Raw genomic sequence first — 18,176 nt, forward strand, 5'->3', positions numbered from 1 at the left:
TTAGATTAATTTCTTTGCCCTATTCTGTGGCTAATACCTAAGACCATTTATAGGATAGTCCATAGCATAAACTTTGTCCAGGGAGACATACAAATACCATCTCAAAGAGAAAACCATCTAAATAACTAGACTTCCCAGAGCTGCCACTGCCCTGCTACAAAGAGATTTCATTGGAATCTTTTGCTCTTTTCTTTTAATGCTCAACAACCACAGCATGATGGGCAAGCCTAACATTTGATCTACTTAGTCTTTATTTTAATAAGGCTTCCTACAAGTAGTCTTGAGACAGGTAGCTGTCCTTATCAGGGCTATTGGCAACAGCTGCTTCCCAACTTCTTCCTACACAATTCCCTGACTAAAGTAACATCAAATTAAGTCAATAAAATGTGCCCTCTTCAATGCTTCATCTCTGATCTCTCTGCAGCATCTGGCACTATCATCCACCTCCTCTTCTTTGATGATCTCTCTATTCCTGGCTACTATGTCACTTATTTCTCCTAGTTCTCTACCCTGATCTACCTTTTTTTGCTTTCACTGGGTCCTCTTCCTTCTGACTTCTGGGTGTAAGCACCAACTAAAGCTCTGTCTTTTGTCTATTTGTCTCTTTTCTCTACAACTCTTTCATTGTAAATTATCTACCAGATGATTTCAATTAATCTTCTTTGCACACAATTTCCAAATCAGTATTTCCAGAAGAAAGAGGAAGAGGAAGAAAATGAAGAGGAGAAACAGAACTTGCTTGTGTTCCAATTTTTAGTAACTAAAACTCAAAATTCTCAAAAATGAATTTATTGTTTCCTATCAACTCCTACCACTCCTCTTAACTTCCACATTTTAAAAAAATAAGACACTACAATTCTCCCAATCACCTAGGCACAAAGTATGTCCAGTCATCTAGGCATCTTTGAATGGGTCTGATCTCCTATTTTTCTCTAACCTCTCAGATGCCCCATTGCCTCTAAAGTAAAACACAAAATCATCAGCATTAGGCAATGTAAGATCCTTGTACAAACCGTATACCTAATTTACCTTTCCAGGCTAATTCCACATTATCCATCATCTCAAATTCTCTATGCAAATCAAGACTTGTACCCAACATTTTATCTTGTCCCTTCTGAGTCTCTGTATATATGACCCATCAGGTATGGAATTCACTGTTTCCTCATTACTTCCACTTGGGAACCTTAGTTTCCTTATATATACATCTCAGTTGCGCATCTCTTATACCAGGTCTTCTCTGAGATCCTCTTACCCCCACCTCATGAACTTTTAATTCACTCTTCCTCTAGAAATTACTTTGTATGATTTTGTATGTCTTCTTGCAGGACTTTGTTGGTGATATAATGAAATGCTGATGATTTATGTGGGGGTTATTTTATATCCTCCTACTTGGCCAAAATTTTTGGTTCTTTCAACTAATTTTTAGTTGAATATAGGATTTTCTATATATAGCATCATGTGGTCTGCAAAATGAGATAGTTTTATTATCTCTTTCCCCATTCTTATTACTTTCAATTTATTTTCCTTTTCATTGCCCCTGCTTGAATTTCTAATGCATTATTAAATAATATTGGTGTAATGGACATCCTTATGCCACTCCTGATCATATAATAAAGGTTCCTAGCTTATCTCCACTCCAGATAATGTTTATTGATGGTTTTATGTATTTATTTCATATTATTCTTAGGAAAAAAATAAAATTTATACTTATGCCCTCAAGTGTTTTAAATAGGAATAAGTGTTGCACTTTGTCAAAAGTTTTTCTGTATCTATCAATACAATCATATGATTTTTGTTGATATCATCAATTATGTTATTTAACATATCATATTAAACCATCCCTGGATACCAGATATAAATCCTGTTTGGTCATAATATCATTTCATATGTAGTTTGTATTTACCTTTATGCATGTATACTATGGTCCTCCCAATACAATATAAGATTCCTAAGATCTGTCAAGGCAGGAATTATTCAGTTTTATCTTCAGGGACCTTGTCATGCCTCTTATACATACTGAGAACTTAATAAAAGCTTATTGAATTAAATTGACTAAATGTTTTATGGAATATTAAATTGAATTATCAAGTTAATTCTCCCAACACAGGGCATTGCCCACTCTCCTTTCCTCTGATTAGGTTACCTGTGTCTTTGATCCAGTGCTATAGAGGCCTGCTGTTCTCCCTGTGGCTGCAGCATTCGGTATACAAAAGAAAAAGGAAGCAATGACATTGCTGAGGCCATGAGCCAAAAATTCCTGCAAAGTTAAAAAAGAGAATACACAACTTAGTAGTCACAGAAAACCAGTTTCAGAACACATTAACAGCCTCTATAGAAGGTGCTGATGGACAACTTTTTATTTATTTTAAATTTATTTATTTATTTATTACATTAAAATTCCCAATTATCTCCCCCCCCCTTCCTTCCTGCCTTGCACTAGAGAAAGAATCATTGGACAAATAGATATGTATATCTGTAACTATGTCTTGCTTATTTCCTTCTACATAAGATCAGGAATGAAACAAGGGTGCCCATTGTTACCAGTAGTATTGAATTTAATAAATAAATAATATATATATAATAAAATAACAAATTAATTTAACAAATGAAAATTAGAAATACTAGCATTAGCAATAAGAGAAGGAGAAGGAGAAGGAGAAGGAGAAGGAGAAGGAGAAGAAGGAGAAGAAGGAGAAGAAGGAGAAGGAGAAGGAGAAGGAGAAGGAGAAGGAGAAGGAGAAGGAGAAGGAGAAGGAGAAGGAGAAGGAGAAGGAGAAGGAGAAAGAGAAGAAGAAGAAGGAGAAGGAGAAGGAGAAGGAGAAGGAGAAGGAGAAGGAGAAGGAGAAGGAGAAGGAGAAGGAGAAGGAGAAGGAGAAGGAGAAGGAGAAGGAGAAGGAGAAGGAGAAGGAGAAGGAGAAGGAGAAGGAGAAGGAGAAGGAGAAGGAGAAGGAGAAGGAGAAGGAGAAGGAGAAGGAGAAGGAGAAGGAGAAGGAGAAGGAGAAGGAGAAGGAGAAGAAGAAGAAGAAGAAGAAGAAGAAGAAGAAGAAGAAGAAGAAGAAGAAGAAGAAGAAGAAGAAGAAGAAGAAGAAGAAGAAGAAGAAGAAGAAGAAGAAGAAGAAGAAGAAGAAGAAGAAGAAGAAGAAGAAGAAGAAGAAGAAGAAGAAGAAGAAGAAGAAGAAGAAGAAGAAGATAATTGAGGGAATCAGAATGAGAAAAGTGGGACCATTTTTCCAAGTGCAATGCTAAAGTCAGAACTTTCTGTTTAGGAATCTCTTAAGGTTTTAGCCTTGGTTTGGAGTCAGAACTGCCTCTTGTCAGTCTGCTGGAAAAAATGTCTCCTGACTGAAAATCTTTTTTTTTTTTTTTATAAATACGCAGCTGAAAATAAGTCACATTGCTCATTGGATTGAGTTAACATTGACTGAGCAACACCTACTGTGTGAAGTGCTCTGGCTAAGCCCACCTGGGGGCTTGGCATCTGCCTTGCAAAGCTTAGCTTAGAGTAGGGAGTCTGTTACACAATGTTATGTGAGTGAGTGGCAGAGGTACAGATAAGAAGCCAGGAGTTCAGAGGAAGGAGGTAGTATTCTATTTGGAGGAAGAAAGAGAAGCAGAGAGAATGGGAGGTAGATAGAGATGTAGATAGTGTCTATATGGTATGTGTGTGTATATGTGTGTATATATATATATATATACATATATAGATATAGTTACTATATATGGTACATCTAAACCATATACACATTATCCCAATTATTCACATAGAATATACAAATGGTATCTTTATGCCTTATACTTATATGTGTATATGCATGCTATACACAAACCTTATATCACACATTTTCTCTCATCATCTATCATTCTCTGTCTCTTCCTCTCTCTCTCTGCATATGTGTGTATGTCTGTGCAGACTACAAGTTTAACATTTTATAAGTAAGTCATTAAAACAAATAAGGCAATTAGGAGATGAGCAGATTTTGAGGAAAGAGAATTAGTTCCAGTTTGGGATATATGTAAGGTGAGAAGTATTTTACCTGGTTGTCATCAACTGAATATTTGAATTTTTTGGCAGAACCTTGGGCAAGGGCTAGTGAGACTACATAGCCAACTAGAGCAACTCCAAAAGCTTCAATGACAACTTTGGAAAGGATATTCATTGGGGGTGCCCTGGGTGAAGGAATTCTGTGGAAAGAAAAAATGTATTGTTATTATTAATCACAGTTTAGGTCTAGCAATTCCTTATAATCTAATTGATTGATTAAATAATGACATCATAGCTTATGCAAAGCAAAGATATTACCTTGAGAAATTTAAGTAACATTGTCCTCTAAAATTATTTCTTATTCAAACATTTTTATTTCCCAAAATTATTTCTTAATTTAAACTTTTTTTTTAATAAAGAAAGGCATGAAGAACCTGTATGGTAGCTCAAACTACAAATCATAGTGTGTTCATTAATCGTCTACTAAGTGCAAAACACTCTATTAGGCACTAGAGATACTGAGATAAAACTAAAAACTATTCCTGAACCTTAAAATTTTATATTCTACATGGAGAATAGAATCTGTACAAAAATGAGTAAATGTAAAGTTTATACAAAATAATTTTACCGACTGGAGAGCACTAACCATTAGGGATAATGGGAGAATGATTAGGAAAAGTCCTATGAAGGAGACAGACCCTTAGCTAAATCTTGAGAAGTCTCTAAATGAGGCAGAATCTGGATGATCCAGCATACACGAGTTATAATCCTGGCTCTTCTACCAACTAGTTGAAAGATTTTGAGAGGTGCTCTGAAACTCTCTGGGATTCAGTTTTTATCCTATAACATAGGGATAATGCCTATTTCAGAGAGTTCTTGTGAGGATCAAATTTTTGAGAGCAAGTACATGAGACCATTTGGGAAACTATAAACTGCTACATAAATGTAAGAGATTGTTATTAAAAGGCATGTATGTCCAGGGTATTATGGTTAAACCACAAGAAATTCCCACCCTATAGGAGTTTCCTGATTTGTTTTTGTTTTTATCTGGAGTAGTAATTTCACATTGTTGTTGCTTTCTCTTGTAATTTAAACCTTTCAAAATATTTACATGGTTTGATTTGAATTCTGTTCTCTTCTTTAAAGTGCTATATTTTGTAGTGTATATATACCTCCTTACAAATCCTTTGTTATTTTAAGTCGTAAGTGAAATTGATTTCCAACTCAAAGCATAACTAGATCATGATTATTAAAGTATTTGTCAGCTTGTCATGAATAATAGGGAGATCTCCTAACTACACAAAAATATGTGCTATATATGAAAAAAGTCTCAGGTCTTCTCAGGCCTAATGATAGATGCCTATACCTGGTGAATAAAATGAGAACAGATTATGCAACCATAAAGAAGCTAGAGATCATTCACTGGGAAAGAGTTATAACAGACTTGTCATAATTATAATTTCATTCCTTAAAATTTGGCAGGAAAAGATATAGGGAACTGATTCTAAAACAAATAGAAAAACTTGTTTTGAAGAATAATTAATAAAATCTTTAGAAGGAGAAGACCACTTCATTTTAAGTTTCATACTAAATTAGGAGGTGAGAGCTGAGCAAAATTAGACATGCAAACTAGATTTGTAGGATGGATTTCAAACTTCAGACAAAGGGGGTGCAATGACTTAAATTTCTATAGGGGATGTTGGCACAAAAGAGTTGGATTGCTCTTAAAATCCTGGTACTATAAATACTCATCATTCTGATGATCGAAAAAAAAAAGCATACAGAGAATGATGTGAATGCATAGAACTCTGTCTAGTTTAAAAGATTTGTACAGGAGATGGAAGCAAGGATTACTAAATGAGAATGAATATTAGCAAGTAATAGCATCCTATAAGCGGTGCTTAAAACTCCAAAAAAAAATCCTAATCTTGGTGATTAGTGCCAACAACAACAAAATGCAACTTGAAACTATGTTGGAGGCAAGAGTAAGTTTTTTTAAGGGCTGGGGAAAACAGAATGAGGGGTCCTGGGAACAGATGACAGAAATAAAGCAGGACTATTCACTTCTTACATTTTCTCTACAAAAGAGAACAATTTTCAGAAAAGCAAAGAGAACCAAAAAGCTAACAGATATGATACCCTAAGGAAATGAGGAGATATTAAAAGAGCACCAAACTGTACCCATTTAGGTGAATTTGTCAGGTTTAGGATAAATGTAAACTCAGTAATCTAGATGAGCTACATTTTAGGATACAGAAAAATATCCATTAGATTTGAATTGCAAAACATTGGTAATCTGAAAAATTATGGAGAAAAGTAGAGGTGCTATGACACTAAAGGCAAATAAATGTCCTAATCTTCCCTTCAAAAAAAGGAAGCAAAAGGTAGATTTTTTTTAAAAACTCTAAGCCAACAGAGTTGATTTCCATTCACAATAAAAAGGATGGTTTGTAAGTATTCAGAAAGGGAAAGTTATCATTAAGAGCCAACGTGATTCTTTAAAACAAGGAGTTTATATTAAATTAAACTCATTTCCTTTTTTGACAAGGTTAGTTGACACAATCAGGGCTATATTATATAGAGTATATCTAGATTTCAGGAAAATATTTGAAAAAAATATCTTTGTCGACAAGATGGAAAGATGTAGGCTAGATGATGATACAATAAAGTGAATGCACAACTGATTGATGACTAGATTCCAAGCTAAACAAGTGTGGTTTTTCTAAAACAAATTATCTTTATGATAAGGGTGAGTCACTTAGCTTCTCAATGATCAAGCAATTACCTAAGACTAAATTACAGAAAAGCTGTCAATGTTAATTGGTAGAGCTTTCCAGACTTTTGAAAGTATAAGCCCCTCCAAAAGAGAATGACATAAATTTGCAGTTCCATATGGTATCTCAAACGTCAGCACACCCGCATTAATATAAATGAATATGTGTTCAAATAAATACAAAAGGGAGGGCTAAGAAGGTAGTTTAAATGTAGAATTTTAGTTTTCTCATTGGATATATGAGAAATAATTTAGAGGAACTGGGAATGTTATTTTTTTTTCCCAGAGAAGAGAAGTCTTGGAGTATATAGAGGGAACATGATAGCTATCTTGAGATATCCAGAGAGATCCCCACTCAATCATAATGGTCCATATCTAGGCCACAAAGAGGAGAAGTAGAAGCAAAGCACTAAAGGACAAAAGAGCTGTCCTGAGAGGTGATGAGTTTCTCCACTATTGGAGGTCTTCAAAGAGAGGCTAGATGAACTCGAAAGTGGTCAACTATACTATAAAGAAGATTCTTGTTCATTTATTGGTTGACCTACATAGTCTGAGGTTCTTTTCAACTTTGAGATTCTAGTATTCTAACATTCATTATATTGCTTCTGATGAATGGGTATCATATTTCTTAACAAACAATAAAGCATTTACAAATGTTTTCCCCTGTTCCCCCTCAGCACCATGCAGAGTCAAAAAATGTTATATTTCCAGGTCCTCCTTAATTTAAGAATTTAAGAAATTCTGACATTACCCATATGGAATACGTCCCACAACATCCAATCCATAGGTATATTCCATGTTGGCAAAATAGCAAGCAAATGACGCAGCAATAATCTATTAAATAAAAAAGAAACATGAATGGTTTCATGGATACCCAATAACCACTTTAAAAAGTAAACATTTTAAAGTTTCCTTGTATTTTTTAGAATACAGTTGCTATGTAAATATTGAGATTTATCAAGAAAAATTACATTTTAAATCGAGGAAAAATCAATACAATTGATTTCTAAGTATACTTAATAGTTAACCCTAATATACCTCAGAATAGTTTCACCAAATTTTGTTGTTGTTGCTAAATCTTATGTATAATAATTGCAACTCATTTCTTTAGCACTTCAGACTTCATAGATACAATCCTGTTTCCCTCCACAACAGCTCTGTGAGGTAGACAGTATAAATATCAGCACATTCATCTTCTAGATGATAAAACTCACATATAAGAAATTAGGTATCTGAACCAAAATAGTTTTTATTGTTCAGTTGTCTTCATTATGTCAGATTCTTTCTGATCCTAGGTAGGATTTTCTTGACGAATATAATGAAGTGGTTTGCCATTTCCTTCTTCAACTCATCTTACAGATAGGGAAACTGAGCAAACAGGGTGAAGTGATTTGCCCATGGACACAGAGCTAGTAAGAATCTGAAGTCAGATGTGAACTCTGGAAGATGAGTCTTTCTGACTTTAGTTAGGCCCAGTGCTCTATCCATGGCGCCACCTAGATGTCCTTTCCCTAAAGTCACACAGGTAGTAAGTGGCACAATCAGGATTTGAATTGAGGTCGTCTTATCTTAAGCCCAAGATGAGGGATTCCTAAATGTTTTTGGGTCACAGGCCATGTTGACAGTTTGGTGAAATCTATGGACCCCATTTCAGGATAATGTTTTCAAATGCATAAAATAAAATCCATAGGGCTACATAGGAAACCAAAGGTTAGTCAAAGTAAATATGTATTTCCCCAACAGCAGTTCTGGATCCCCCTGAAATCTATCCACAGAAGAGGTCAAGTTAAAAAACTCTTTCCTATATTATTTAAAGGATATGACACGACATACTCTGTTTGTAGGCAACAAATTCAATAACTACTAGAGATGTGCATGGCCAAGACACGGCCTAAATTGGAAATTCAAACTTAAAAGGACTTTTTGAGCTCATCTAATCTAATCATCTCATTTTTTTAAAATATGGAAACTGAGATTAAGAGAGATTATATGACTTGCCCATGATCACTCAGGAAGTAAGAACAGAACTTGGATTTTAATTCAGGTATTCTCCTTCTTAATCTATATGAGATCTCATCCAGACATGTTCAATGGTCCCTTCAGCTCCATTGTACCTGAGAATGCCGTGTTCCATGATTTAAGATGCATATTATTATAGCTACCTTATTAAATGTGAAAACTATTAACTTAAAAAATTCTTTTCAACAGAGGTAACATTTAAATCTACTGATCACAGTTGAATTTTGATTACACAATGAGAATTAGGGCACATGTCTAAAAATTTGTTCAACATAATTGGTTAACTAACTTTTGAAAAAAGGATTAAGAACTTTCCATGTGTCATTTTACATTTGTCTTCTTTGTATTATATCTAACTATAATATAAACTCCTAAAGTATTGGGAAAGTGTTCTTTTTTAAACAAAAAACAAAGCATACTGTCTTGCAAAGTACACATTCAATAATACATGGTAATAGCTTCATTGTTTAAATTAAAAAATAAAACATAGTACTGAGAATATGCTTAAAATAGAGCCTCACCTCAGATATAACTGATGACAATACAAATAATAAATATCATTGAAATATAATTAAATGTCATGAAAAGCTTGTTCCAAGTTAAAGAAATTATATTATGCCTCATAAAAAGCAATACTCCATAGATGTGAGACCCTGTTCAACTATCACATCTGTAAAACATGCATCAGAAGTTATAGTTAAGATATTGAGTTAACCTAATCTGAGCCACTGAATTGGTCTCCCACAGATAGTAGCTCACCCTAATCACTTCAGTGTCTCTATGTGTGACAGCAAATCAGATCTCTTATAATCAATACAAACCTAACTATTGGTTCTTCAATATTTTTATACAAAAGGATAAACAAGATTTCCTGTAATTCCATGATAATATTTTTATCAACTTCAAACGTGATGGGCAGCCCTTTAGAGTGCAGGGTGTTTTGTTTTTGGATTCCACAAGAAGTCATATAGTAAAATCACCTCTATACTCCAGTGGAACTTATAAAACATGTAGTTGTACCTGCTTTGGTCTAATTTAAGTTATGTGCTTGTATCTCTTAATATTTGCCTTTTGGAAAGTAGTAATGTAGAAAGTACTGATCTGGCAACTGAGAAATAGGAAACAATCTTCTATTGATGATCTATGTGACATTGGGTAAATAATTTCATCTCACTGGGTTTTGGTTTCCTCATCTGTAGATGAAGAGGATAGACTAGATTCCTTCCAACTATATAATTCTCATAAGAATCTTGGAAGATCCTTTTGTCCCCTTTCCTTTGACTGGTTATTTCCTCTTAGAACCTTCATTCTCCCTTCACTCCTATCTGAGTCCACTCCTGACCCTCTAGACTTCTTTTTTTCCCCACTCTTGCCCCTGTGTTTAAGCTTCCTTTCATGAATCGGCTTCTCACCCACCTCCATTAGAATGTAAGCTCCTTGAGAGTAGAGACTGGCTTCCTTTTTACTTTTATTCTTATTTCTGATGCTTAGCACAATGCCTGGCACATATTAAGTGCTTAATAAGTGCTTATTGATTGACTTGTTGGCTTTCATATGCCTTGTCTTATCCTGATAAAACTCTTTGTTCAATGTTACAGAACTAAGAAGTGACAGATCCAGGATTAATATTTAAGTCTTTGAACATACATCTGCTACAGTCATCCAAATAATCAGATGACACCTCCTACACCAACATCCAAGCACAAGACACATGGTAGGCATGTTGAATTTGTTAGTTTCAGTGTAATCTCATTACTATAGAAAAAAAAAAACTGGTGACATATTTGAATGTCATTCCTTTTTTATTTCCCACCCAGCTAATATGGACTTCAGCTTTGTTTCACATAACTCATCTTCTTTTGAGATTGCATCATCTCTGAGGATTAGAGAAAAAGAGATGGGAGTCTAAGGTAGAACTTTGTTGAACATGTACATTTAAGTATCTGATAGAAGATGAGAAGTTTGGGGGCAGCTGGGTAGCTCAGTGGATTGAGAGCCAGGCCTAGAGACGGGAGGTCCTGGGTTCAAATCTGGCCTCAGACACTTCCTATCTAACCCTGGGCAAGTCACTTGACCCCCATTGCCTAGCCCTTACCACTCTTCTGCCTTGGAGCCAATACACAGTATTGGCTCCAAGACAGAAGGTAAGGGTTTTTATTAAAAAAAAAATAAAAGATGAGAAGTTAGCTAGAGATGGAGAGATGAGAGGACAACGGTGAGAGTTCAACTTAATAAAAACTAAAGATCTGAGGAGTATTAAAGGGGTGGGGATTCCTGAGAGAAAGGGGTTTCAGAAAGGGTAAGGAGTTGCAGGTTAGAAAAACACAAAAGCCTGGATTTGGTGATTAGGCATTCTATTAAGCGACCTTGGAGAGAGAATTTTCAGTAGAGTGGTAGGAGTGAAAGTCAGAATGAAAAGTTGAGGAAAAGGAAAAACGACAGAATGGGGCTAGGGAAGTATATACCACTCTCTCTAGTTTTACAAGTATATACCTTTAGTTTTAAGTATATACCTCTCTAGTTTTATAAATTAACATAATTCCTATAAAGTATTGAAATTATGAGAGCATATCATAATGAAGTAAATGATTATTTAAGCATCACTCCCAATACACATGTGGAGAGTAAATGTTTATTAACCCACTAATGTTAATTACAAATCAATACGTTTGGAGACAGTGCTAGCAATGACACTTCTCAGCCTAACAGTTTGTTTATTTAACTGTGGTCAATTAAGGCTCTCAAACATCAAAATACTTTTTTTTAAAAAAGGCAAATATCTTTGGAAGTAAATATTAAAAATAAGAACAACCCAGACCCTTTGCCAGGTTCCACAAACAGCACCTTGTTATGCTAACAGCCCCTGGTCAACACAGCAGACATCAAAGATAAAAACACTATTATGCAGATAGCATAAGTACCAAACTAGGCTCCACTGACAAATCTTAATTTACTGATCATTGATGGCTACTTGCCAGTTTCCTGGACATTAGCCACAACAGTTAGATGCCAGATGAGTAAAATATTGGTGATAGATTTTCAACACCATCTTGATGCTGCTTTGCCAGGAATCATGCCCACAACCTTTCAAGTAGAGCACTAGAAAGAGTCTCACAGTTTTACATCTGAGGCTATATGTTCTTGTACTAGTGTGAGAAATCACAAACATATGAGCAATGCTTTGTAAATTGGAAACATATGTGACTCCTTTTTTAAATTATTTACTCTAACTGTTTCCTGTTCTTACATTAATGTATAGCCACGCAAATTAGTCTTGCCTTTAATGAGAGGCAGGTGTAGCTGTGGGTAACCATAGACAACATAGTAAGTATTGGCAGATTCCTCAAACAACTGTGAGCTTTGTACTGCAGAAAGCCTAATAGTTGATTTCCTACTTACCAAAACTAAATCGACAGGAAGGACAACTTTAATTTTGCTTTTAAACTGTTCATTGAGTTCTTTAACGAGAACAAGCACCACGATGCTCAACAAGGACAGCAGCAGTGCTTCTAATTGAACCGACTTGATGTTTTCAAAGACGTAGGCATAGATCTATAGGGATTCAAGAACAGAGACACAGAACAAAATTACTGGGTTTGGTCATCAACACAAAGATGCCAAAGACCAAGCTTTGGGTTCACAGATGTAGAGAGAGTTTGCTCAAGAACACTAATCATGCTGTGGCAGGACAGTTAGTTATCAATGGAGATTGCAGCATTACTTTTTGTCTCCCTGCACAGAACAGTTCCAGCTATTCCTTTGTGGCAGTTCTATACCAAGGCATTGCTGGAGTGGCTGGTGCTTGTGCATATCCATCAGTCATCCCACCAAAAAAATGAAGCATGAGTTGGATCTGAAAAGACTACAGACAAAATAACTCCACCTGTTACTCTCACCTTCCCTTTGCAGAATAGTAAAACTATGTCACCATATGCCCTATCACTCCTACCCACTACCAATTTTTACCTATCACACTGGGAATGGTTACTAAATCATCGGTATCATTATTTTTGCAAGGACATATGAATTGACTTGTCTATTGCCATCCTTGTGATACTCCCAACAAAAACTCTCTTCCCTGGCCACCAATCCCCTAAATGCATTTTCTCCCCAATTAAAACGCAAGCTACTTGATGACAAGAACCTTCTCAGTTTTGTATTTGTATCCCTGGCACCTAGGATAGTGCCTGGCACATGCAAAGTGCCCAACATTTATACTTTAATATCTTTTCATGTCTTACATCTAAAATCATTTTGATTTGATGTTGGACAAACCATGTTAATTGTTCTGAGACTCATTTGCCTTGTCTGTGAAATGGATACTAAAATATATGAACTGTTTATCATAGAAATTTTTTTCTGAGCATGATAATGTATCTAAAAGTGATCTGAAAACTATAAAACACTACAAAATTGGTATCACTTGTTCTATTTTTCTGTCTTTAACTTCTTCCTCTTTGTTCCTTCTCCTTTAATAACCACACATTCATGTAAAATAATTTCTAGTAGTGTCTGTAAAAGTTTCATAGCATTTTATAATTAATTTATTTATAAAATCATATCAACGTCATTGGATTGTAATACCCTTTAGACTCTTTGCAAGAGCAAACCTTGCTGAAAAGCAGGGCTCAGCTCTCCAAATTGGTAATAACCCATGTTATTTTAGATTAACAAAATAATTAATGATGACCCATAATTTTATAATGATAAATGCATTCATAGTGACAAATTCACTTAAAATTATATGATCATTTGATGCCATGTAAGCTAATTATATAGTTATCTTTCATATACAAAGATATTATTCATGCTTAGTGTAATGGAAAAGTCCATTTTTTTACTAGAAGTTCTTTCTAGTTAGTCTATTGTAACTACAAAATGCTAATGAAGTTTTCAAGATATGTACATAATCTGTATAAAAATAGACCAACTAACCCAGGAGCATCATTAATAAATTATAACCAAGCCCTAATCTAAATTTTGAAACTTTTATATAGTACTTTGGCCAAATGCTGTAAACTATTCTGGCTCATGTCCAGCACCCAGTTCTAATCAGTTATATAGTCCACCATTCTTTCAGGCCCAGGTGAACACTGGAAAGTTCATAGGCACTTCCCTTGGCTTCTCTACTTCTATAGTTTATTGAAAAAAGGATGGGAAGATTTGGTTCCTGAACCTATAGAATTTAGTTCTAACCAAATTGCCTCTCCTTCAAAGAGATATATTGGGGTTCATCACTTTGTCACTGCTTTGTTCTTATGAAGAAACAGATGATGCCTCCCCAAATTCTACTCCACTTGCTGCCATCAGCCATAATGACTTGGGATACAAGGTCTCCATTTGTTGGCAGTATCTCAAAGAGGCCTGCAACAGCAGAACATGCCCCTCAGTTTCCTACTATAGTCTCTGTTTCTTCTAAAACAAAGGTTCTGAACCCTTTTGGGGACTATAATACCAATGGCTAGCATTTATTATTTATTTAGGGTTTCCAAAGTACTTTTCAAATATCTCATTTTATCCCCACAGCAATCCTGGGAGGTAAGTGCCATTGTTATTCTCTTTTTACATATGAGAAAATGGAGGCAGGGAGATATTAAATGACTTGCCCAGTTAATAAGTATCTAAGGCTAAATTTGTCCTGACTCCAGATATAGCACTCTATCCATTATGCCACTTATCTGTCCCAGAAGATGCCTTTGGCAGTCTTAGGAACCCCACAGATTCATTCTCAAAATAATGTTGTAAGTGCATAAAATATGATATATAGGGTTACAAAGGAAATCAAATATATTTTTAAAATAACTTATTTATTCAGAATATTTTTCCATGGTTACATGATTCATTATTTCCCTCCCCCCTCTTGTAGCTGACAAGAAATTCCATTTATACATGCATCATTGTTCAAAACCTATTTCCATGTTATTCATATTTGCAATAAAGCAATCCTTTAACATCAAAACCCCAAGCATACCCCATCAAACCATGTGATAAATCATAGGTTTTTCTTCTGCATTTCTCTACCCACAGTTCTTCCTCTGGATGTGGACAGTGTTCTTTCTCCTAAATCCCTCTGGATTGTCCTGGGTCATTGCATTGCTGCTAGTATAGAAGTCCATTACATTTGATTGTACCACAGTGTATCAGTCTGTGTACAATATTCTCCTGGTTCTGCTCCTCTCGTTCTGCATCACTTCCTGGAGGTTGTTCCAGTCTCCATGGAACTCCTCCACTTTATTATTCCTTTTAGCACAATAGTATTCCATCACCAACATATACCACAATTTGTTCAGCCATTCCCCAATTGAAGGGCATCCCCTCATTTTCCAATTTTTTGCCACCACAAAGAGCACAGCTGTGAATATTCTTGTACATGTATTTTTCCTTATTATCTCTCTTTGGGGTACAAACCCAGCAGTGGTATGGCAGAATCAAAGAGCAGATAATCAATTCTTTTTTTCAGTTCATTAATCCCAGGTTCAGAACTGCTACTTTAAAGACTGAATTTTGGTTGTCCAGGATCACATTTCCATCTAAAAACTATTATCCTATGGAGGCAATTGTCTTAATTGTCTTCTGTAACAGTCTCCCATAAAATCATTTTTTCACTGATTCAACTAACAAAGTTTGGTGGTACATGCCTATAATAAATGATAAATATTTGTGATACTACCATCAAGTCTCATTATACTGTCCTTTAATGATATGTAAAGGCTATCATAGAAATAAGCATAAGGGGGGCAGCTGGGTGGCTCCATTGGTTGAGAGCCAGGCCCAGAGATGTGAGTTCCTGAATTCAAATCTGACCTCAGAAACTTCCTAACTGTGTGACCCTGGGCAAGTTGCTTAACCCCTATTGCCTAGGTTTTACCATTCTTCTGTACACAGTATTTATTCTAAGATGGGAGGTAAGAGTTTAAAATTTTAAAAAGATTAAATAAAGAAATAGCCATAAAAATTACAAACAGATGCATAAGTTTCATTTTTAATAGCCCTTGAAATTCTAGAAATGACTTTTAATTCAAAGTAATCAATCCATAATTATAGAATCATTGAATTGCAAGGAATATCAATAAATAATCTATTTCATAGCTTTACTCTAAGAAAGATCTAATTTGACAGAAAAGTGGGAAAAACTTAATTTATAAATAATCGGAATAAGCAGGCATTGGGATATTTGTATCATCTAGAGGGCCAACCTGAAGTTCCTTTCAAATTTGTAAATTTTGTCAAATTTGTAGAAAAAGTCCTAACCTTATCCCTTGAAATCAACTGAACAGTTTCAAATATGATACCAAGGAAGTACCTCGGACAGAATGCTGCTTTGGGAGTCAGGAAAACCATCTCAGATGCTTACAAGCCATGTCATCCCAGGCAAGTCCTTTATTCCCCTTGAATTTCAATTTTCCCATATGTAAAATGGGTTAATAATGGCACCTATTTCACAGTAGTGATGTTAGAAACAAAAGAGATTAAAGCATTTTGGAAATATCAAAGTGGACTATACATGCTAGCTATTAAATGGGAAAACTAAATTTATCAAACACTAAGACTGAGAAAATAGAGGTAGTTCCTTTAGGAGATAAGAGAAAAAGCAGGAAAGAACAACTTCAATCAAGTTAAAGCAAAATTATACTGCATTATCTTCTCACTTGAAAATAAGAAATATATTTAACTTGCTCTTTTGGAATCTTTGATAATAAACATTTTAAAACTCTTTATATTCTCATTGAAAAGATTTTTGGGGGATTTTTTTTATTCCTGGTCTTAGGACATAAAAAATCCAAAAACTAAACAATGGATCTAAGAGATGGAAAATTTGATTGATATTTATTGATAAAGTTGAGAGCTTTCAGAATCATAAGCTTTTAGGGTTGGGAGGAACCTAAGGGATCATCTACTTCTACTCCTTCCATTTGACATAGGAGACCCAAAGATGTTGAATAGTTTTCTTGGTTCACAAAAGTAATAAATATCTCCAGATAGCTGATAAGGGAAAAATCACTTTTGCTGAAGAAAAATTTCTCTTCTTCTCAAAGTCTTCAGTCACTTCTGTGCCAGAGATCTTGACAGATTAACTAGGAAAAATAAATGTGGGAGAGTACAGAAAATATATAGCTTAAGTAATCAAAAAATAAATGCATTGTATAGTAGTACTATGTATTCAAAAAGCATTTTTAAGAAATACAACATAGTAATATTAGGAGCCTCCCTGTTTAACTATCCTTCATAGTAATAGGGCATTTACTAGTTGTATGGCCCTGGGCAAATCAATTAACCCTGGTTGCCTCAGTTTTCTCATCTGTAAAATGAACTGGAGAAGGAAATGGCAAACTGCTTCAGTATTTTTATAATGAAATCCCCCTTCCCACCCCCAAAAAAGGAATAAAAGAAGTCACAAAGAGTTGGACACAGCTGAAAAACAAATTAAAAACTGTAATATGGAGTTATCAATTGATATTAAATTATTTTGTGGTTTTTTTTAAATGGGGGAAAGGGGGAAGACTGGAAGAATGTACAATAATAAGGTGCTCCCCGACTCAACCAGACCATAATAACAGAATTCAGGTAAAGAACCAGTAATGGCTTATGTGAAGAAGTGACTTTCTGTTGTTAATATGATTAGACCTTCTTGTTTCAACTGCCATGTCCGTCACGGGGGCACAATTCCCTCCATGACCCTTCAGAGCTAGCCTAGAATAAATAACATAATACAAGGGCTGATTTTACCTTAATGTGCATAAGGTAGGGCAGCTCAAGACTTTAAGACTCTTCTAAGAATGGAGATAATTACATGTGACCTGACTAGACTGAAGAGATGGCGGACAGTAAGGATATTAAGTATTATTTTTATTAATTAAGCATTACTAAGTATTAATTATTATTGTTCTTGTTCAATCCTTCAACGCCAACAATCAGAATAACAGCAGATAATTCTCACTTTTTCCTTCTTTTCTCTGAATCAGGAGTTTCTATGGTGCTCTGCAAATTACAGTGATCCAACTCAAAATCATCTCCAGAAACTGGATCTTAAGCCTCTCCAACTCTTCTAATAACATAAGAAGAAATTAGGCACAAGAATCAGAATGTCAGGAATTCAAAAGAATGTTTGGTCTCTATTTCCCAAAAGGGCATCAGAATACTGTAGAGACATTCAAAACAAAAGGATGACTGGCCTTTTAACAAAGGCTCTTAGGTCAATCAACCTGCAATGATTACGCTTCTGCTGTTTCTGGCACCATGTTATGCCCTGGGAATACAAAACCAAAACAGGCCCTGTCCTCAAGCACTTTCATTCTATCAAGGGAATGTATTTCCTTATATGCCCAAATATATTTACTTATATGTGTATGTGTACACAAAATAATATGAGGAAAATTGTGAGAAGAGAGAATACCAGCAGCT

The 18,176-nt window shown here is 35.1% G+C and overlaps 1 protein-coding gene across 3 annotated transcripts in view; it reads right to left on the minus strand.

Moving 5' to 3' along the window:
* Positions 1-18,176, minus strand: part of SLC26A7 (solute carrier family 26 member 7) — a 203,150-nt gene that overhangs the window by 53,480 nt on the left and 131,494 nt on the right. For all 3 annotated transcript variants that reach the window (XM_056823328.1, XM_056823330.1, XM_007488092.3), the window contains 4 exons: positions 12,174-12,326; positions 7,507-7,589; positions 4,035-4,182; positions 2,144-2,257 (listed from right to left, as the gene is read on the minus strand). In XM_056823328.1, the coding sequence (XP_056679306.1) occupies positions 2,144-2,257; positions 4,035-4,182; positions 7,507-7,589; positions 12,174-12,326 (498 nt within the window). The remainder of the gene's footprint in view (positions 1-2,143; positions 2,258-4,034; positions 4,183-7,506; positions 7,590-12,173; positions 12,327-18,176) is intronic.

The sequence above is a fragment of the Monodelphis domestica genome, chromosome 3, assembly GCF_027887165.1.
Source record: "Monodelphis domestica isolate mMonDom1 chromosome 3, mMonDom1.pri, whole genome shotgun sequence".
Taxonomy (NCBI): Eukaryota; Metazoa; Chordata; class Mammalia; order Didelphimorphia; family Didelphidae; genus Monodelphis; species Monodelphis domestica.